The 22,415-nt window shown below is 45.3% G+C and overlaps 1 protein-coding gene across 2 annotated transcripts in view; it reads left to right on the top strand.

Moving 5' to 3' along the window:
* The window catches only part of USF3 (upstream transcription factor family member 3), a 75,412-nt gene that overhangs the window by 17,722 nt on the left and 35,275 nt on the right, over window positions 1–22,415 (top strand). Inside the window, exons 2-5 of one of the 2 annotated variants that reach the window (XM_030203911.1) lie at window positions 6,363–6,469; window positions 16,264–16,328; window positions 21,182–21,210; window positions 21,899–21,981. In XM_030203911.1, coding sequence (XP_030059771.1) covers window positions 16,282–16,328; window positions 21,182–21,210; window positions 21,899–21,981 — 159 coding nt within the window. In that variant the 5' untranslated portion in view covers window positions 6,363–6,469; window positions 16,264–16,281. Of the gene's footprint in view, window positions 1–6,362; window positions 6,470–16,263; window positions 16,329–21,181; window positions 21,211–21,435; window positions 21,503–21,898; window positions 21,982–22,415 lie in introns of those variants that run through there. The other variant, XM_030203913.1, reaches the window with a different exon arrangement.

Here is a 22,415-nt window from a genome sequence, read left to right as displayed (position 1 = left end):
AATTAGCTTGTGTTTTAAGTTGGGTGGCTGTCGGAAGGCCAGTTTGACCTGGAAGCCCAAAGGACCTAGCAAACTAATGAAAATAAGCTTGATGTAGCATTCCTTTTTAACAGCAAAATGACCGTGCTAGGATATTTTGTCTCCTGGTATTTCAACTTTAGGGAACAGTATGTTATTTGTTAGGGATGGTCCTGGATTGTTGCAAAGCCAAAGGAGAGAGCAGCAGAGAAAAAGTGGTATGAGAGCCACCTTCACTAGCCCTTTATATTTAAATTCAAGCAGTGTCCCTTGAATAATTAATTTTGGGGAGTTTTTATCTTACTAAAAGTTTTTCTGTCTGTGGTTCCAGAATTCATTTTTTGTCTTTTATGTTCTAATTAAGCCCCTCTAAATCTGTGATTTGTTATGCTTCAACCTTCAATTAAGTCATATCACAAGCCTTTTTGAGGGCCTTCTCTGCTATTTTATGACACTTGAAAATTAAACAAAAATTCTCCACTAAACATATCAATACCAGAATGCTAAGGGAAGAATATGTCACTTTTAAACTTCCTTTCTTTTTGAAATGGCTCACTGCATACTGCAATTTAGGTACAACTGTACAATGCTTTTTGTTGGGGGGGGGGGGGAGGGTGGGGGGGGGGGAATGACTCTTGGAAAATTCTCTAGATGGAAAAGACAAATGCAAGCAGCTTGTGTTGTTACCTAGCTAAAGGGCCCTTTTACAACACACACCAATGAGATTAGATTAGGAGACAGCATGATCTCAAAAAGCTGAAGCCAGTGAGGGTGATCTCCCTTTCTCTCTCCCCTGCACCGTCGTCATCCCTGCACACCCAAAACAAAGCAAACAAACCTATGATCTGCTGCATCCACGTTATTGTTCATTATTGTTGGTAGCATTTTTCTTTGATCTCACATTTTCAGACGTGCCAGTTTGTGTAGCATACGGATGTCAAAGGAGGAAGTATCGGTTTCATCGGTTAGAGTAGCAATTAGTTCTAAATTATAATCATTTTGTGTCGTTTGGAGCAGCGGCTGGTTATAGGGACTCCCTGTATTCATGCAGAGATGTTTTCACCTGGTAAAGGGCCACCAAAACAGACATGTTATGAGAATCAGGTGCTCAACAATCAAGAGCTACTAAAGTTTTTTTCAAAACATTAATTAGGTTGAAACCTGGGAGCATTTAACATCTTTTTTTCCTCTGTGTACCTGAAAAGAAAAAGATGGTATGTGGGAACTTGCTCTTCTTGTTTTTTTGGAATGCAGTGGTATATTATAAAGATGCAGTTTACTTTTTTAATTACTCATTTCACAGAGATGTATTGAGCAATGAGGGAAGAGCTTTCTTCATGTAGATCTGTCCAGAGTCAGTCTTTATATGCCAACATTGTTCAGTTCAGCACACTATTAGCTGCCAAGTTAATACAAAGTTAATTTTATTCAGTGGAAAATAAGTCTGTTGGCTCAGGCTGCCTGCTATGTGAATATTCCATCACTGTTTTATTATTGTTGCCAAGTGTTACATATTATGTTTGCTTTAAATTTTGATTGTTTTTTTTTATTTGTTTATCTAGACCTTACATACACATGGTATTGCATTTTAAACCCTAAGGTGAATCCTAAGGGTGGTTGAACAATTAGGTATAAACTATGTTGTTTCTGACTCTACTTGTTTTGGACTGCTTTGGGTCCTACTGATCTGTACATCTGCTGTCTAGAATTTTGGAAGATGGAAATGAAGAAATATTCATGTTTTGGATGAACTTGGTAGAAGTTGTTTACTTTTGCAGTATGCGTATAGATGTCTGTGTGCATGTGATAATGTTTGAATAACTGTCTATACTTATGATTATGATTTTTGAACATGCGGCATCATTAAAGGACAGACTTCTAAATGTCAATTTTGGTATATAAGCTAATCTCAACTTTGTTAAATGTTTCAGACATATCCATTTACTTGCTCCCATGATGTTACTGAATTCTATTATTCTGTCTCAATGTATTTTCAAATGTAAACCACATTGTACTGAGTTTGCTTGGGATAATGTGGGATATAAATGTAAAAAAAAAAAAAAGGTTTAGCCGCCACCTTTTTTAAGGCACTGCCTACCCTATTGGATGGCGATGGCACAAGGAAAGCAATTTTGGTCTAGTGAAGACTATCTCAAAATAGCCTGTTCCTTAGCTGGGCTCTAGTATTACCATATGAAAATTCAACCATGTGGTTATGTTCCACTAATAAGTTAAACAATTAACTGACTTTCTTGAAAGGATTATGGGGTTCATTTTCAAAGTACTTAAGACTTACAAAGTTCCATAGGTTATTGTTGGGCTCATTTTCAATTCCGAAAAACGTCTAAAAAGTGCATAAAGCAGCATTTGGACGTTTTTCTCACAAAAACATCCAAATCAGTATTTTCAAAACCTATTTTTAGATGTTTTTCTATGAAGTCCGTCAGACGTGTGTCCAGTTCTTAAGGAGGCGTGTCAGGGGCATGTTCAAGGTGGGACTTGGACGTTCCTTAGATGTTTTTCAGTCATAATGGAACAAAATAAAATCATCCAGGACTAAAATTTAGACGTTTTGAGCTAGACCTGTTTTTATAATGAATAAGGCACATAAAGGCTCCCTAAATACCCAGATGACCACTGGAGGGAATCATGTACAGCCACAAAAGAACCTTTTAGGGTGGATAGTGTTCACAATGAACTCCTTTTATTATTGACCAGCTAGAAGAGATAAGAGTTTTCAGTTTTGGCACAGTATAAGCCAGCACAAGAACAAAATATAAGAAAACCAATGGACTGCATTAGAGGCTTATAACCCATTTAGTTATGTTTAAACAAATGAGAGATCTGCTTGGAACAAAATATTAATTTTTATTATTTTGACTTATAAAAACCACTTGCCCCTGAAACATGCTCAAAACAGAATAATCCATTTGTGTATCTAAAATGTAAAATTCTACAAAACAGATGAGGTGAAGATGTGAAGATCATGCACTCCTGGGCAGATGCATTTCAGCTAAAACTCAACGCAGAAAAAACACAATGTCTTGTACTCACTTCTCAACAGAACACAAACAACTACGCCACCATAACCACACCATACTGTTCTCTTCCCGTCTCACAAAATCTGAAAATCCTTGGAGTTACCATTGATCGAAACCTCACACTCGAGGCCCACGTGAAGAATACGATGAAAAAGATGTTCCACTTCATGGGAAAACTCAAAAGAGTAAAACCTTTCTTCCCGAGAGACATCTTTCGTATCCTGGTACAGTCTATGGTAATAAGTTATCTAGACTACTGCAACGCACTATATGCTGGCTGCAAAGAACAGACTATCAGAAAACTCCAAACAGCCCAGAATACCGCAGCCAGACTCGTATTTGGAAAAACTAAATATGAAAGGTCAAAGCCCTTAAGAGAGAAACTTCACTGGCTCCCACTCAAGGAACATATTGAATTCAAGATCTGCACGATTGTACATAAAATAATCCACGCAGACGCCCCAATCTACATGCTAAACCTCGTGGACCTGCCCCCCAGAAACGCCATAAGAACAGCCCGCTAATTTCTCAATCTGCACTTCCCCAGCTGTAAAGGACTAAAATACAAGCTGATACATGCCACCACTTTCTCTTACCTGAGCACGCAGTTATGGAATGCATTACCTACAGCCTTGAAAACCATTGACGAAATAACCAACTTTCGCAAATCTCTGAAGACATATCTCTTCAACAAGGCCTACAAAGAGAACCCATAGCCTTACAAAATTACCTCACAAACCCATCCAGTTATTAAAGTTCACAGTCTATATACTATCCTACCTAACACCTTCCTTCTCTCTTCTCTTACTTAATCTTTGTATAATATCAACTGTATTTGATATCCTGGAATGACTGTCATAACAAAACTCTGTAAGCCACATTGAGCCTGCAAATGGGTGGTAAAATGTGGGATACAAATATAATAAATAAATTCCATGTGCCCCAATGAAAGGAGAATTTAATTTTACTTCCATTTAATTACAATATATTCCATCTTTATAACACCAGGCTTCCCAAGGCAGGTTACAACAGCAGTTAAGATGGACCTCAGGAAACAGGATATCCTCACTTAAGTTTGACCAAGTATTATTGTATTCTATAGAACAGTGTAGAAAAATGAGCACAAAATAGAGTTTATTATTTTGTTTCTACTAGCAGCAATAATTTTTATGCTGTTTTAGTGATACTGAATTTTATTTGATATCTGTCTAGATTTGGGAAACTTTCAAATAAGTTAAAATCTTTTATCCTATACTTTTTACAGCACTGCCTATCCAACTGGAACAGCTTTAGACATTTTACAGATGGACCACGCATAAGCAATCCCTTTATAATAATCTTTTGCTATTGTTTTGGGTAAGGTAAAATGGCGTCAAGATCTTCCTACTGTTAGCAAACTCCGCCTACTGGCTTCAGCTTACATTACTACTACTATTTATCATTTGTGGGCTAGATAGGCTCATACTGTCTACTGTCTGAATCTAAACTCCTTGGCGTTCACCAATTAGGCACTACTGCTGGGCTACCGCAGGAGCCCAGAGGTAGTACCTGTCCCCTCCATGTGCCATTTTCAGTATGCCTTTAAAAAACAATTATCTGCACCAGGGGCTTACCCAGCAGTAAGGTTACCACTAGGTAAGCACGGGAGCCCTTACTGCCTCCTGAATAGGTGGCGGTAAAGGCCCCTTTGAGAAATGGCTGCATGGCAAGTGGTTAACTTGCTGCATGGTCATTTCCTTTAAAACAAAACAAAATGCCTTTTACCCGCTGTGGTTAAAGGCGACCTTGGCATGCGGCAAACCCGTGCACCAACTCCACCACAGGATATGTCAGTATATTACTGGTGAGATTGTTAACAAAGAGTATGTGCCAGCTCAGCGGAAGAGAATTTAATTTTCCTTAGGATGGGAGATTGCAGAGGGAGAATTTAATCTTCCTCCCAACAATTGGAAGGGAAAGGCAGTCCCAACCATTAATGAGCAGTGACTCCCAGTGGCCAGACTCTGGGTACACATATATTTTCACTGGAGGGAGTTTATAAATGAATGAACAGGGTGGGGTCAGGCATGGAGGCTCATGGTACTGTGACCCAAATACAGGTCAGTTCTGATACAATTCAGAGAAGCAAATGGAAGCCTCTGGATGTGTTAGTGTGTTATATAAATTTGCTGCATTTGTGTATGGGTATGCAAATTGAGTGTGGGTGTATTTATTTATTTACTTATTTATTTACTTACTATCTAGTTCAAAATCAGTTACATTTAGTAAATATTTCCCTGTCCCCTGAGATTTTTGAAAGCCTTAGGACTGGATTTAATAAACGGCATTAATGTGCGCTAACACATAGGTTCCATTTTATACAGTGAGATCTATTTACTATTGTATATTAAAAATGTTCATGCACTGTTTTCTTTCTATCATTTCCTAGACTTCTTACTGGTGCATTTTGGTAATCCATTCTAAACTCTGCTTCAGTTAGTGCTTCTCTTGGTGTACTGGTGGCTGGTCCCTGTGTTGATCCAGTCCTTATACATCCAGATCATTGTTCCAGTTGCAAGAGATGCAAGCACTCAGGTTGCCAGCAGCAACAAAGAGGGTTCTGTTGCAAAGCTGATATATTGTTTGTTTTGCAATCTGTTCTGTTCCTAAGCAAGCACTCAGAGGCCCTTTTATTAAGGTGCGCCGAAAAATGGCCTTCTCTGGTGTAGGCGCGTGTTTTGGATGCGCACCGGTCCATTCTTCAGCGTGCCTGCAAAAAGGCCTTTTGGGGGGGGAGGGGCGAGGAGCCGAAAATGGATGTGCAGCAAAATTAAAACAAACACATGTCCATTTTTGACCTGAGACCTTACTGCCACCCATTGACTTAACGGTAAGGTCTCATGCGTTAACCGGGCAGACCGCTGGGTAAGCGCCACGTGGTAGAAAATTTCTAGCGTGTGTTTTGGATTTGCATCAAAAATGGAATTATCCCCATGTGGTAGCCGGTGGTAGTTCCAGTTTGATGCACATTGGACATTTACAATTTCTGAGAGGAGGAAATCTTGGCCATTGCACAGTGGGGACACCTAATAACCAGACTTAAGATGTCTGTTTGCTGGGTGAAGGAGGGAGCTGTTCTTTCTCTGTGATGGCTGAGCAAAGTTGGGAAGGAGAGGGAAACATAGAGAGCCCTCATGCTTCTCCTCCAATCATGATAATCACGAATAAGGTTTATGGTTTCATTGCCAGTAGAGACCAGTTTTCTTTGAGCTGGAAATCCAAAGGAACTATGCTGAAAACCTTGTTTTTCTTTCTTCTATATAGTGAAATTTGAACTTTTATCTGAGAAGCAATGATAAAAGAAAATGGCAACACAAGTCCAGGCAGAAAGAGCAGGTTGATGTGAAAACGCTGAAGCTGACACTGCTCAGGTGAGGATGGCATTTATTATTCACCTCATTACCTGTGCTACCACATACTCGTTGCTGTGGTTTTCTTTAATTTGTTTTCCATATAATACCATTTCTTTAGTGCCTGAGCTGTACCACCTTGAACAAGTGGGTTTTTATCCCCTCCTACCAGCAGATAGAGGTAGCGAAACTGATCTTTTCAAGTGACATCACCAGTATAAGGGTGCTAGTGCTTATTGAAAATCTTCAGTATTTCTCTGCCACCAGCAGATGGTAGGTTGATACTCCTGGTTCCTGGCTTAGCTCCCAGCAGTTCAAGTTGAGGCTGCACAGCTTGGTTGAGACTAATGGCCGGTTCCCAGGTTCACTAATTCACAGACTGGATTTGGTCGAGCATGGAGCTTGGTTCTACTGCCCCAAGCCATTACCCATGGGCAATAACTTGATGATGCTTGTGGTTTGGACCCTGCAGTGCTGTGCTGCAGGGGGTGGGGGTTACCATCCCCCTCTTCTGTCCTTGCACTCGTTTGAGTATTTCCCCCAGGGATCCCCTGCAACTCCAGGCAAAAAAAAAAAAAAAAAAGTAAACACCTGGTTAGTTTTATTCTTTTGTATAAGGAATAAAGCTAATAAAAAACAAACAAAAAAGCCAAAACCAAACCCAAAATAGATAGATACTGGGTCCTGTCCATGTTTGGGAGGGGGGAACTCCCTGGGGGGCCAAGTGCCATGGGAGAACTGGGCCCCGGCAGAGGATCTCAATATTGTGGAGGCTGCTTCTAGGGGTGTGGGAGATCTTTTAGACCTCCAGTCACCACCTGTTTCGAGAGTAGATTAACTCTTTTTTAGCAACTAAACTATAATAAATATGAATGGTACTTTAATTTTATAAAGCATTTTCCATGTGTAAAGCATTCTTTACACTTAGAAAATAGCTCCTGTAAAATTATACAGGTGTGTACATATGCGTGCTCTTCAGCATGTATGCTTATACATTTTACACAGTCTGTGCAAGCATTCCTGGACATAGTTTGGTGGAACAATGGCAGAGTTGCAGTGTATGCACATACTTTATAAAGTACATTTGTACAGAAAGAGTAAATGCACACATTTACACCTGCCTTGGAAGAGATATAAATTTGTGTGAGACAATTTGTGCACTTCCAGGGATTGTTCTAGGAGCCTATTTTCTAAAGGTATAAAGGTGCCTTGGTTGCCTGCATAAAATAGATGTTTTTGTGATTTGTTTGTATAATGACTCTTCCATAGCATCCCACAGATCAATCCAGAGACGAGTGGGTTGTGTCCGTCTACCAGCGGGTGGAGATAGAGAGAACTTCAGAGTTTACTATATATAGACACGTGCAGCCATCTTACTCTCAGTATTCTCTCTATCTCAGCAGGTGGATGGACACATCCTGTGCAGCTCTCTGGATTGAGCTTGCTCCTAGCCTGTTCCCTCAGGTTTAGTTGAGCGCTTTGAAATTTGCTCCTCGCCTGTTCCCTCAGGTTTTGTTGAGCTAGGGGTTTGTGGCCAGATCGGGCCAGTAAGGGGTACACCTGGTGGTGCCAGGTCCCCTCCCCTACCCCTGCGCTGCTTCCATGCTGTGGTGATAACTTGTCTCTGAGTTATGGCTTCCCTGGCTCTCCTGTCTTAAAAAAAACAACAACAACAAAAAAAAAAACGGGATGCACAGCCGAATGAAGTAGCAGAGATGGTGATAGCTCTGTGTGGATACAGCAATGGTTGGTATTTCCTCCCTTGGGCTCATTTTCTCCAATGATTTATGTGCATATAATGCATGTATGGTACCAAGAAGGTGCATACTTTATGATCCACATGTGGAGTTCTGGCAGAACTTGGGCAGAATCACAATTTGCACATATAGTTTACAAAATACATATATATGCACATACTTCACCCACTAACATTTATTTATGCCTGCAGTCTCAGTCTATCGACAGTTTGTTGGTTTAGCCCTAGAGTTTTAATACAACACACAGGCGCTTATGTGCTTTTATAAAATAGGCATCTATATGGCTTTCACACATAGATGACCTGTTATATTTTTAACCACTTAGGGCTAGATTCTATGTATGGCGCCAGAAAATTCTGTGCGGAAAAATAATATGCCTAGGAATATCCTGTAAAGTATGCTTAAATTTTATAGAATAGGCTTAATAGGCTCCATTGATGGAGTATCTTTAGATTGTAACTGGCCATCAATGGTCTGTATTGATCATTTGTTTATGGCTTTGTAAACCTTGTCTGTTGTTTATTTACTGTTAGCCACATTGAACCTGAGTATATTTGGGATATTGTGGGGTATAAATGTCAAGACAGATAAATAATAAATAAATTTCCAGGCGGTATATAGAATGCCCAGTGCCTCTCCACACAACCAAATGTAGTCATGACCATTTACACCATGTTTCACTTGGCGTAAATCCTGATGCCTAAATTAGGTGCAGAGTGGGTGCATTCTTTAACAACGTGCATAGATTTTAGAAACGCCCATAGTCATGCCCCCTTCTCAACTATACAACTTAGAATTTAGGCGCACCATTTTACAGAATACACTTAGCGAGTTGTGTTAGTGAATCTTAATGCCAGTTAGTGCTGATAAATGCTTAACATCCAATTAACAGCGCTAATTAGCTAGGCAACAAATTAAGTTACACACATTGTTATAGAATATGCTTCGATTTCTGTGCAGAAGTTAAGGTGCCATATATAGAATGACAAAGAGAGTCCAAATCTCCTGTAAAAAACACCAAAAAAACAACAAGAACGGAAGATGTACAGAAAGACCAAACTAAAATCACAGGTGTAAAAAAGCCAAATTATTAATAAAGGAATTTGGCTTTTTTACACCTGTGATTTTAGTTTGGTCTTTCTGTACATCTTCCGTTCCTGTTGTTTTTTGCCATATATAGAATCCCAGGGTTAATAGGTAATTTTATTTGAGAAAAGATGTAGGGCAAGTGAATTGAGAAAGCAATATAAATTGCCGGACACCAAAAAGTATATTACAAAATATGAGGATTAAATGAAAACTAGTGTTTCCTTGTCATCAAGCAGATGAAGCCATTACGTATGGGTTATGTCCATCAACCAGCAGGGGAGATAGAGAGCACTCAAACTTTCACAGTGCCCTCTTGGCCAGCTAGCTCCACTGCCTCTTCAGTATTCTCTATCTCCCTTAGCAGGGTGGCTGCAGCTTGTTCGAGCTCCAGAAAAATCTGCCGAGAGGTGGTTCCTGGCTTGCCAGTTGTTAACCGGGGTGTTGGAGGCTATAGCAGCTTCACTTTAAAGGCACATAGGTTAGCCCTTTCCCTGCCTTACCCATACCTCTGTGGATGTGGACATATTGCCTTGCTTTCCCTGTCCTTACCCACCAACAGTGGATGCAGGCATATAGGTTCGCCCTTTCCCTGCCTTTCCCACTCATCTGAGCCTCCGGAGTCTTCAATACCTCTGCTTTCCTCACAGCTTAAAAAAAAAAAAAAAAAGTTGCGTCGCGTTTTTAAACGCCGAGACGCTGGAACAGAGGTTTTTGACCTGATTTTCAGCAGGATCATAGTTGTACACTAGATCCTTTGAGGTAAGAGTGTTTTCCAACTCCTCCGGGGTGGGCCCGCGATCGGGGCGATTTTGGCGTGAACCGCCATTTTGGATTTTACCGCCGTTTTTCGGCGATGGCTGCGGACAATGTAAAGTGCTGTTCCACTTGTGGCAAGCGCAAATCAGCAGCAGGGCTCTGTAAATCGTGCTGTATTGGCGTAGGAGCCGGCCCGAGCATGGCGAGCGATGTTTCTTCCCGCTCTGAGCTGGCAGCGGGCGCCATTTTGCTTACACCGCATGGCGCGGCCTCCGTGGACACGGAGAGACCTGAGCCGGGTGGGGCACCTCGAGATGAGGTTATTTCAGGAGTGGCTAGCACCGGACAGGATTTGGGTGCCCAGGGTGAGTTTTTCTCCCCGGATTTTGTGCTTTTGCTGCATAAAGCATACATGATGAAAAGAGCCCTCCCTCAAGGGTCGCCTGAGGCTCCTCTGATTGCCCCCCCCCCCCGATGGATTCTGGCCTGGGACTGCCCAGTGAGGCTTTTTTCCCCGGATGCTTGGCCTAAAGATAAGCGCAGAAGGGTTAATTCCCCTTCAGATTGTGGTGCACCTTTTTCCCCCCCGTGGTCGGGGTGTGAGGATTCGGATAACTCTGACAGACGTTCTTGGTCTGAGGAACCAGAGTCAGGTGCGGATTTACCACAGGATCTGGATGATCCCTCCGCGGTGAGGATTTTCCACTGTGATGAGCTGCCGGCGCTTATTTCAGATACCCTGCAGGCCCTCTCGATTGAAGATCCTGTCAGTGGCATGGCCTCCTCGGGTAATCCCAGGATGGCTAGTACCAAGAAAGCTGCTCGGGCCTTCCCTTTGCATGACTCCATCCTAGAGCTTGTTTCGGCTCAGTGGGCTGACCCCGAGGGACCTTTGAGAGTTTCCAGGGCTATGGGGCAGTTATACCCTCTGCGTGAGGGACATATGGCTCGTTTTCAAATGCCTACAGTGGATGCCCTAGTCACTGCGGTGACACCTCCCTGTTGAAGGAGGTGTTGCCCTGAAGGATGTTCAAGACCGTAGGCTGGGAACAGCGTTGAAACGGTCCTTTGAAATTGCAGGTCTCACTGTTCAGGCGTCTGCAGGCAGCTGTTATGCTGTGAGAGCCTGCCTAGCTTGGCTGCAACAGGCAGTGGCTCAGCCTGGAGATGGAGCGGAGCCCTTCTTGGATGTGGCTCCGCGGATGGAGGTGGCCTTGTCCTTTCTGGCTGATGCCCTTTATGACCTTGTCAGAGCTTCGGCTAAACAAATGGCAGTAGCAGTGGCGACTCGCCGTCGTCTGTGGCTACGACACTGGGCAGCGGACATGGCCTCTAAGCAAAGGTTGGTGAAGTTGCCTTTTCAAGGACTTCTCCTATTTGGTGAGGAGTTAGAGAAAATTGTGAAAGGCCTGGGTGATCCAAAACCCCAGCGCTTGCCCGAAGATAGGCAGAGGCCTTCCTCTAAGGGCCAGGCGGTCCACTCCTCGTACAGACCTCGCTTCCGTGAAGCTAGAAGGTACCGCCCGGGGCGTTCTGCTGGGTTCACTTCACGTGCCCGTGGTCAGCAGAGGAACTCCTTTCGCTCGGACAAGCGTTCCGCAGCTGGTGGCTCAAGACCAGGAGTTCAGGGGCGACTCTCTCAATGATGGTGCGCCGGCCCTCTCCTCGATGCATGTCATCGGAGGACGGCTTTCCCTCTTTGTCGAGGATTGGGCCAAGATTTCCTCAGATCAGTGGGTTCTGGACCTGATCAGAGATGGATAGAATAGAATTCAATGCCCCAGTAAGAGACGTGCTTGTGGAGTCCCGATGCGGTTCTGCCGTCAAACGGGCGGCGGTGGAGGAGACTTTACAAGGTCTGATTCAGTTAGGGGCAGTGACCCCGGTGCCTCCCGCCGAGCAAGGCTGCGGCCGATACTCCATCTGCTTTGTGGTGCTGCGAAAAGGTGGGTCCTTTCGCCCTATTCTGGACTTAAAAGAAGTGAACAAGTCCCTGAGAGTGCGGCATTTCCACATGGAATCCCTGCGCTCCGTCATTGCGGCGGTTCAGCCAGGAGAGTTTCTCACGTCTCTAGACCTGAAAGAAGCTTACTTGCACATACCGATTTGGCCCCCGCACCAGAAGTTTCTGAGGTTTGCGGTGTTGGGAAAACATTTCCAGTTCAGGGCCTTGCCTTTTGGCCTCGCCACAGCTCCCCGAACCTTTTCGAAGGTAATGGTGGTAGTGGCTGCTTTTCTCAGGCGAGAAGGTATCAGGGTTCACTCGTACCTAGACGACTGGCTCATCAGAGTCCCTACTCCGGAGATGGTCTCCTATTTCTCAGGATTACCAATGCAGACTTACTTGGCTCCCTGCGGCCCGTCTCAGTATGGAGTGGTGGCTCTCGGACAGCATGCTGCGGCGAGGAATGCCGCTGACGCTCCCCGTTTGGTGCCTAGTGGTAACAGATGCCAGCCTGAAGGGCTGGGCCGCACACTGCAAGGGGAAGCATGCCCAGGGTCTATGGACACCCGAGGAGTCGGAGTGGTCCATCAACCGCCTAGAGTTGAAAGCGGTGTTTCAGGCGCTTCTGGCCTTTCAAGTGACCCTGGAAGGATTGGCTGTCAGAGTGATGTCGGACAACACGACAACGGTGGCCTATATAAATCGACAAGGCGGAACAAGGTGCAGAGTACTAGCCGCGCAGGCCGAACTGATTTGCCACTGGGCCGAGCTGCATCTTCAGTGTCTGTCGGCAGCTCATATTGCAGGTCAGAGCAATGTGCAGGCCGATTATCTGAGCAGGCATCAGATCGATCCAGCAGAATGGAATCTGGCAGACGAAGTATTCCTGCAGATCTGTGCCAAATGGGGCGTGATGGATCTAATGGCGACAAGTGCCAATACCAAAGTCCCGTGCTTCTTCAGCAGACGGAGAGATCCTCGCTCGGCGGGGTTGGATGCCTTGGCTCAACCCTGGCCTCCGGGTCTACTTTATGTGTTTCCCCCATGGCCCTTGATAGGGCGCCTGCTCTTGCGGATTCGGCTGCACCCAGGAGAAGTGGTCCTCATCGCCCCGGATTGGCCAAGGAGACCTTGGTATGCAGACCTCCGACAGATGCTCCTGGAGGCTCCTCTGCCGTTACCTCTGGTACCGAACCTGTTGACTCAGGGACCGGTAGCCATGGAGGACGCCGGCCGCTTTGGTCTTACGGCATGGCTATTGAGAGGGCGCAATTGAGGGATAAAGGTTATTCCAATAAAGTTATTTCCACTCTCCTGCAAGCCCGCAAGCGGTCCACTTCCGTGGCTTATGCCAGGATTTGGTGCCTGTTTGAGTCTTGGTGTGCTTCCAGAGCCATTGTTCCAATGCGGGCTCCTGTCTCGCCGATTCTGGACTTTTTTGCAGGAAGGTGTACAAAAAGGCTTGGCCTATAATTCCCTGCGGGTGCAGGTGGCAGCGTTGGCCTCCCTTCGTGGTAAGGTGGAAGGCGTGTCTTTGGCTGCTCACCCAGATGTGGCACGGTTTCTTAGAGGGGTGCTTCGGCTCCGACCTCCAGTGCGCGCACCCTGTCCAGCTTGGAACCTGGGGCTAGTTTTGAAAACCCTGCAGGCATTTCCTTGTGAGCCGCTTCGGCGAGCATCGGAGAAAGACTTGACACTGAAGGCCGTTTTTCTGGTGGCCATTACCTCGGCGAGACGGGTGTCAGAGCTCCAGGCGCTGTCCTGTAGAGACCCATTTCTGCAATTTTCAGAGTCCGGAGTCACGGTTCGGACCGTGCCTTCCTTTATGCCTAAGGTGGTTTCAGCCTTTCACTTAAACCAGCCTATTTTCTTGCTCTCTTTTTCAGAGGAAGAGTTTCCAGAATCTTTTGAGCAGCTGCACCTTTTGAATGTGCGCAGGACTCTGCTGCAGTATCTGCAAGTTACTAACTCTTTCAGGACTTCTGATCATCTGTTTGTTTTGCTATCCGGTTCTCGCAGAGGGTCTCCAGCGTCTAAGGCCACTATTGCCCGCTGGCTCAAAGAAACTATCTTTTCAGCTTATCTGCTGGCTGGCAGGGTTCCGCCTGTAGCCTTTAAGGCGCATTCTACTAGAGCGATTTCTTCCTCTTGGGCTGAAACTGGAGCACTCTCTCTTCAAGAGATATGCAGTGCAGCAACATGGGCTTCTAAGCTCTCCTTTGCCCGACATTACAGGCTGGATGTGGCTGCCAGGAGGGATGCGCGTTTTGGTGCACAAGTGCTAGCGCGTGGTGTGGCTTGTTCCCACCCTATCTAGGGATTGCTTTGTTACATCCCATACGTAATGGCTTCATCTGCTTGATGACAAGGAAGGGAAAATTAGGTTCTTACCTTGGTAATTTTCTTTCCTTTAGTCATAGCAGATGAAGCCATGAGCCCTCCCTGTATGATTGTCTGTATGCTGTGAATCTGTTTTTCAGGTTCTGTTCTAATTTCCTGAAGTTCCTTCCTTGGGAGAAAGTTGGAAAACAATCTTCAGGATTCATGTTCAGTTTAAATTTAGGAGGATGTGTTCATTCCCTCCAGCATGTTTTGGAGAATGTGTTGATTCTCTCCAGGAGGCGCGTGTGTTCCCCTCCAGTTCTATAAATAGGAGGATGAGTTCATTCCCTCCAGTGTGTTGGGAGGATGTGTGATTCCCTCCAGGAGGCGCGTGTGTTCCCCTCCACTTATACAATAAGGAGGATGAGTTTATTCCCTCCAGGAGGATGTGCATTCCCTCCTTTATGAGTTCATGCCCTTGTGATGGGCCATCGTTCGCTGTGAGGAAATCTCTTGTGATTCCCATTGCGGTTTGCCATACTGCTTTGGAAGCTTCAAATACTGAAGAGGCAGTGGAGCTAGCTGGCCAAGAGGGCACTGTGAAAGTTTGAGTGCTCTCTATCTCCCCTGCTGGTTGATGGACATAACCCATACGTAATGGCTTCATCTGCTATGACTAAAGGAAAGAAAGTTACCAAGGTAAGAACCTAATTTTCCCGTCCACCTCCATAATTTATCAATAGATGACAGCACTGATTCACTACACTTGTTCACTTATTCTTTGAAATTTTGCCAACTGAGGTGAATGAAGAGAAATGTCTGTGGGAAGAGGCTGTTTTGTTATTGCCTGTGAAATGGAAGCATGCAGTGAGCACTCAGTAAGATTTAAGCAGCGTGCCGTGGTAGAATTTCTGATTGTTGAATGATTCCCTCCTGTTGAATTGACTGCCGTATGCAGGTTTTTTTATGGTGATGACTGTTTTGACATGTGTATTGTGCATCACTGGGCCAAGAAAATGTAAAGATTATTGGTTGGGAAGGGCTGATATGTGTGATCAAAAATGACGTGGATGTCCTATGACATCACTGGAGGAGTTTCACACGAGAGGTTCTCAAACTCGTAAAAGATAATTGGAGCATCACTCAGTCTGTTACATTGCAACCCTGAACACTTAAAAAAAAAATGATTGAGAAGAGTTCAGAAGCACAGGAAGGAAATTTTGTTGCAGCTCGACAATGCTACCTCTTACGCAGCACAAAACACCACAGAAACAATTGCGAAGATAGGTCTTGGTTCTACCCCATCTGCCATACAGTCCAGACTTACGGCCCCTTTTACTAAGATGCGCTAACAGATTTAGCACATGCTAAAACATCCATTATATTCCTATGGGTGTCCTAGCATTTAGCGCGTTTGCTAAATTTGCTTAGTGCCATGCGATTTCCATCTTTTTCTAAAACTGAAATAATATCTTCAGGGGCATCTGTTACTTCAAATGAAGAGGTGGAAAGGCCTGTAACTAGTTGAAGAGACAAAATGTGCAGTTCTTTCCTGATGGCTTTCAAAAACTTGTCCATCTTTGGCAGAAATGTGTGGCAAATGCTGGCAACTGTAGAAGAGTAATTTACATGTAATAAGACAGCAAGTTTCGGGCATTATTTTTGTTTTTTATCCATTTCAATATCTTCATTTAAACAAAAGCTGTAGAGGCATTACTTTTCATTTAACCCTCCTAGATATAACTGTAAAAGCTGTTATATGCATTTTATCAAATCTGTTATGTAGTATACTTTTGGTATATTTGTCTTTTTGTCTATATCCCTTGCCAATCACTTGATGAGATAACCTGAAAGGGATCTTACTAGTCTAAACAAGAAACTTCTAAAGGGATGGTAAGAACTTGTGTAGTATGCTTTTACTGACTGGGTGCTCATGTGAACTTTAGGGACCTTTATTAGGAACCATGCCGGAAATGACAAAAATTGAGACTCCTAACAAGAAGCAGCATCGGTGAGTAAATGTTCGTTCTTATGTAAAAGAAAATCCTTTAATCTGTGTCTTCAAAAGAACTCGGTTTTGGTTAAGCTGATTTTAGAGACTTAAGAACCTAGGTATCTGGAGGCTTCTGGGCAATACTCTGTATAGGAGTAAACAGACACATGGAGATGTGACATTCCTAAGGTCAGTTTTAGTGGTTATTCACTGCTCCGTTTTTGAAGTTACCATGCAGTTAAGGAGAGATCATTTGTTTTACAGTAGGTATTTTTAAATTTGTGAGACTACAGGGCACATTGACATGCTTTGAGAATGAAAGTATCCACACATATCAATCATTTTTATTTTAATTTGAAATCATTTCGTTTCAACACAATAATAAAACTAAAAAAAATAGCAAAATAACATAGTGAAACAAATTAGAAAATAAAATAATAGTAATCATTTGTGCCACATCATTGGTGGAAGAGGAAGTCATATAAAGCAAAATAATCAATATTAATCAAAAGAAGGAGGAACCCTTCTTACAAAACAATACCCCAACTAGTTCCTTACCCAATTTTGATGCTTAGAGCCCCAGGCAGAACAGAGAGTTCAAATTGATCAGAAGCACAGTAGCTTGTTCAAACTCATACAACTGTTGTGGGACTATCCTACAAGTTACCCTACTCACAGATGAGAAAGTTCTATGCTTTTTTCCCCCCCTTCTTTTTGTTCTGGTATAGCTTAGATGATCGCCTAATATAGGGCTCAACAAAGTTTCTTAGGATCCAGACTTGAATGACTGGAATTTTGATTTATTCACATTTATTCACATTTCACAGCAAGTTATTTATTAAAGTGGTACTCCTGGGGGAATTAATTCCCAACCTCCACAGATCGCAGAATTCTGTGTGGTCTGCTGCTGCAATGCAGTGCGGCACAGATGTTTTTGTTTCTGGCTGTCTCCCTCCCTCCCTTCCTCACACACATCATTTCAGTGCAGCAAGAGGAAGGCCCAGCAGTTCCTTTAAGGTCCGCATGGGTCAAAAGAACAGCCGAGCCTGGAATGGCAGAGAAGCAGGAAGCAACCCAGTGTGTGGCTGGGCAGCAGCTCCTTGTGCTGAAATGGTGTGTATGCATGGAGGGGAGCCTGGCGGGGTGGGGTTGCCTGGAGAAAAGGTGGATGGAGTGTTGTATGCTACGGTGGGGGGGGGGGGGGGGGGGGGGTCTGTGTTCCATGAGTTGGGGAGGGCTGCAGCAAGGTGGATGGGGTGGTTTGTGCCAAGGAGGGAGAGGACTGGGGGTTAGTGAAAAGTGTGTGTGTCTGTGGGGGGGGGGGGGGGGATGAAGAAAGGTGTTTAATATTTGTGTTATGGGTGGTGGGGGAGCTGGAGAAATGTGGATAGTGTGTATCATGGGTGGGGAGCTGGAAAAAGGTGGATAATGTGTGTGAGTCATGGTTGGGGGAGTTGTAGAAAGGTAGATGGTGTTTCATGGGACTTGGGGTGGACAGCAGAGGGGGAAGATTACTTTGGGGTGTTTCTACTTTGGGAGTTGTAGAAAGGTAGATGGTGTGTCATGGGACTTTGGGGTGGACAGAATAGGGGTCTTACTTGGAGTTATGGGGAGAGCATAGGGAGGGCAGTGAAGGCTGAGGAATGGGGAGAGAAAACTCTAGAAGGCTCTGTCCCTAACCCGTCCCTACAACATGGACATCCAGGTTTCCCTCCCTCCCTCCCTCCTGGCACCTATGTACCCAGTGCTCTCTTTCTATCTCTCTCCCTAAGCACACAGATGCTCCCTTCTGCTCCATCCCCTCTCCCGAGGTACATATACATGCAGCGCACTCTTCTGCATTCCCCCAAAGCACACAAGACACCCACCTCTTGCTCTTTAGTGCTCCACCCCCTCCCCCGCATTACACATAAATCCAGCACTTCCTCGCTCCCCCCCCCCCTCCGCGGCAGCACAGGCACCCAGCTGTCGTACCTTCCCCCCCTTCCCCTGCAGCAGCACAGACACCCAACTGTCGCACCTCCCCCCTCCCCTGCAGCAGTACAGGCACCCAACTGTTGCACCTTCCTCCCCCTCCCCTGCAGCAGTACAGGCACCCAACTGTTGCACCTTCCTCCCCCTCCCCTGCAGCAGTACAGGCACCCAACTGTCGCACCTTCCTCCGCTGCAGCAGTACAGGCACCCAGCTGTCGCACCTTCCTCCCCCTCCCCTGCAGCAACACAGTCACCCAACTGTCGCACCTTCCCCTCTCCCCTGCAGCAGCACAGGCACCCAACTGTCGCACCTTCCCCTCTCCCTTGCAGCAGCACAGGCACCCAACTGTTGCACTTTCCCCCCCTCCCCTGCAGCAGCACAGGCACCCAACTGTCGCACGTCCTCCCCCTCTCCTGCAGCAGCACAGGCACCCAACTGTCGCACCTCCCCCCTCCCCTGCAGCAGCACAGTCACCCAACTGTCGCACCTTTCCCCTTCAGCAGGCAGCTCCAGTGGGAAAGGAGAGCAGCTGCATGTCAAGCAGCAACCTACTCTTCTGTCACCCAGTGCTGAATGCAAACTTTGAGCCAAGCCATTTCGTGCCAGGCATCAAAGAGGAGGCTGCTGCCTGTTACGCATACACATGCCTTCTCTCATTTCTTTCTGCTTTCCTCCACTGTATGCCTGGGCCTGACAGGAGGGCGAGGAAGACACATGTCTTTATGGGCATGCACGGGCATACACGTGCATGCGTCAAAGCTTCCTCGGTGGGAGGGAGGAGTCAGAGCGAATGGAAGAGAGCTGAGCTGCTGCTTCTACTCCAAGGGGAATTCTGCACAAAACGTTTGAAAATTCTACGCACAATATTTTAAAATTCTGCAAAGTTTATTTGTAGTGTTTTGCGTAGAATTCCCCCATCATAAGGCCTGAAATCCCTTCCTGCCTTTTCCTTTCTCATACTCCTCCCACCTGTGTTCCCTCTCTCACTCCAGTTGCAGTTCTCTCTCTCTCTCTAAATCCCAGCAGGACCCATAATTCTGTCTGACCCTAAAGTCTTCTTCCGCATGCTATACCCCAACCTCTCATTCTTTCATCTTATCCCCCCCAGTTATCACTGTATCTTACCCCCAACCTGTCCCCCATGGCTAGCCTTTAGCTTGCTGCTGCTGCCATCCCTATGGCACATTCACTCCTTTACTCTGTCCTCAAACCCCCCATGGCACATGATTCATCCCTTTACTCTGGGCCCCCAATCCACCCCCCCCCCCCACCATGACACATGATTCATCCCTTACCTCTGTCCCCAGTCTGCCACTGCATACTCACCTTTTCTCTGGCCCCTTCTAATTTTCAGCCATGGCAGTGGCTCTGCTCACTCTCTTCCCCTCCCTCGCTGAGCTCCCTTAACAGACGGTGAACTGTGGCACAGCAGTTCATATAAACAGTCTAGTCTAAGATGTTGCAGGAGGAGAAAGTGACCTGCTGTGTTGTGGTTCACTTCCTCCATTTCGTGCCGCACAAACTTAGCGCGGGAGAGGAAGAGAGACTAAGCAGAGCCTCTGCTGCCTGTGCCTGTCCTGAATTCTGCACATCCCGACATCACAGTCTCCACTCCCGACATCACAGTCGAAACCCAGGCCAAAGTTTCGGCCTGCCTTTCCGACATCGCTGCCTGGATGTCCAACCGGCATTTGAAACTGAACATGGCTAAGACTGAGTTCCTCGTCTTTCCACCCAAACCCTCTTCTCCTCTTCCCCCACTTTCCGTCTCTGTTGACAACGCCCTCATCCTCCCCGTCTCTTCAGCCCGCAATCTCGGAGTCATTTTCGACTCCTCCCTCTCCTTCTCTGCCCATATCCAGCAGACAGCTAAGACCTGTCGCTTCTGCCTCTATAATATTAGCAAAATTCGCCCATTCCTTTCTGAACAGACCACCCGAACCCTCGTCCACTCGCTCGTTACCTCTCGTCTTGACTATTGCAACCTTCTCCTCGCTGGCCTCTCGCTTAGCCACCTATCCCCCCTTCAATCTGTCCAAAACTCCGCCGCACGTCTTATCTACCGCGTGAACCGATACTCTCATATCATCCCTCTCCTCAAGTCGCTTCACTGGCTCCCGATCCGCTACCGTATACAATTCAAGCTTCTCCTATTGACCTTCAAGTGCACTCAATCTGCAGCCCCCCATTACCTCTCTACCCTCCTCTCCCTGTATGTTCCCACCCGTAACCTCCGCTCTCAGGACAAATCACTCCTATCTGTACCCTTCTCCACCACCGCTAACTCCAGACTCCGCCCCTTCTGCCTCGCTTCACCTTATGCCTGGAACAGACTTCCTGAGCCCATATGCCGTGCACCCTCCCTGCCCATTTTCAAGTCCTTACTCAAGGCCCATCTCTTCTCCCTTGCTTTTGGCGCCTAACCACCTTCCCCATTCCTGATGCCTACACTGACTACATAGCTTATTACCTTTAGATTGTAAGCTCTCTTGAGCAGGGACTGTCCTTCCCCTTGTCTAAACTTGTACAGCGCTGCGTAACCCTGGCAGCGCTATAGAAATACTAAGTAGTAGTAGTAGTAGTAGTATCCTATGGGGGTGGGGAATTCTGCGCAAAATTCACCCAGGAGTAATCTTTGTAGCTCAAACAGAGCTGCTTGCTGCCTTGTGGTGGTCCAGCAAAACCCAGGTGCCAGGCCTGATTTTTTAGTTGCAGTGGCGAACTGGCGCCTGGTGCTTGTTGAACCCTGACCTAGTATGTGCTTGACCATTCTTTATTCATTTGAAGTATGGAAAGATCTTGTACAGTAGGGATAGACTAAATACAATATGTTCTTTTACATTATGGTTTTCTTCTTCCATCGCTTTTCTTCCACTCTTTTTATTGTCTTTAACAGGAAGAAGAATCGTGAAACTCATAATGCAGGTAGGATCCTAGGGTGTTTGCAAATACTGTGAATTGCTGTGCAACTGTGTTCTCTGGGCTTTGCTTGCAGATGATTAGTTTACAAGACGTATTTCTTTCTCATTTTCCTTGGCTGAAATGTACTGAGTCCTTATAGCAGTGGATGAGAGACCAGTTTACCATAGAATGGCACACAAACACCAGTATGCTGGCACCCTGAATGTTTTCAGATCTTGCAGGCTGACTGCTGTTCTCACAATGCACAAGATGAGCAGAGCCAGCCTGTGAGTTATGGAGGTGCTGGCATTTTTCGGTAAGCAATGCAGGGTAGGGTTAGGGGAGGGGGAGGTGAAGGTAGGGGCAGAACAATAGTCCAAAAATTATCCTACGTCTGGTTTATACATTTGATACGATAAAGCGTTTGCCCAGAACCATATGATTTGATTATCTGGCCCTTGAGAACCAGAGAGGTGTATTAAATTGGAATCATACTGTATTTACTAATCTGTTCTTTTGGTGTACAGTCTCCTATTTGTTGGTTGCCCCTGTATATTCCATCGCCATTCTTCCAAAATGAAGCAGTTCTTGAAGTAGGGGAAGGAGATTAGTTTTGTTTTGGAAAGCAAAAATGGCTATTGAATGATGCTAGTCAAAATGCTTTTGAGGATTAGCAAAAGCAAATCTTAATATTTTCTTTTTTTTTCTTCAGTGGAGCGGCATCGGAAAAAGAAAATAAATTCTGGAATAAACCGAATAGGAGAGCTCATCCCATGTTCCCCGGCATTAAAACAGGTAAATGCACCTTTTATTTATTTATTTAAAGGAGGTTTAATTGACAGGAAAAAAAACTGTCATAAAAGTACAAAACGTTCATTGTAACTGGTATACACAAACAGCAGAATAAAGATATCAAACATCAATATTAACATCAACCTCACAATTTTTTATGATTTAATCCCATGTAACAGACCCCGTAAATTTCCCCCTCAAACCCAAATCCCCCATAAGTACTCTCAAACAACCTCAGGATAATTGAAAATTCTTCAGGGGACCCAGACTTTCCTCCAACTGGTCATGCAGTTGTGATTCTTAGCCATAAGCTTCCCCATTCTATAAGTATAGATCAGTGTAGCTGTCCAAATGTGTATAGAGGGCGGTTCTACCCTTTTCGAACAAATCGCCAGGGTCAATTTTGCAGCATTAAGCAAATGACGTAACAATTGTTC

Source organism: Microcaecilia unicolor, chromosome 5, assembly GCF_901765095.1.
Source record: "Microcaecilia unicolor chromosome 5, aMicUni1.1, whole genome shotgun sequence".
Lineage (NCBI taxonomy): Eukaryota > Metazoa > Chordata > Amphibia > Gymnophiona > Siphonopidae > Microcaecilia > Microcaecilia unicolor.
The sequence above is the reverse complement of the archived record's forward strand: the minus strand, read 5'-3'. Positions and strand labels throughout refer to the sequence as shown.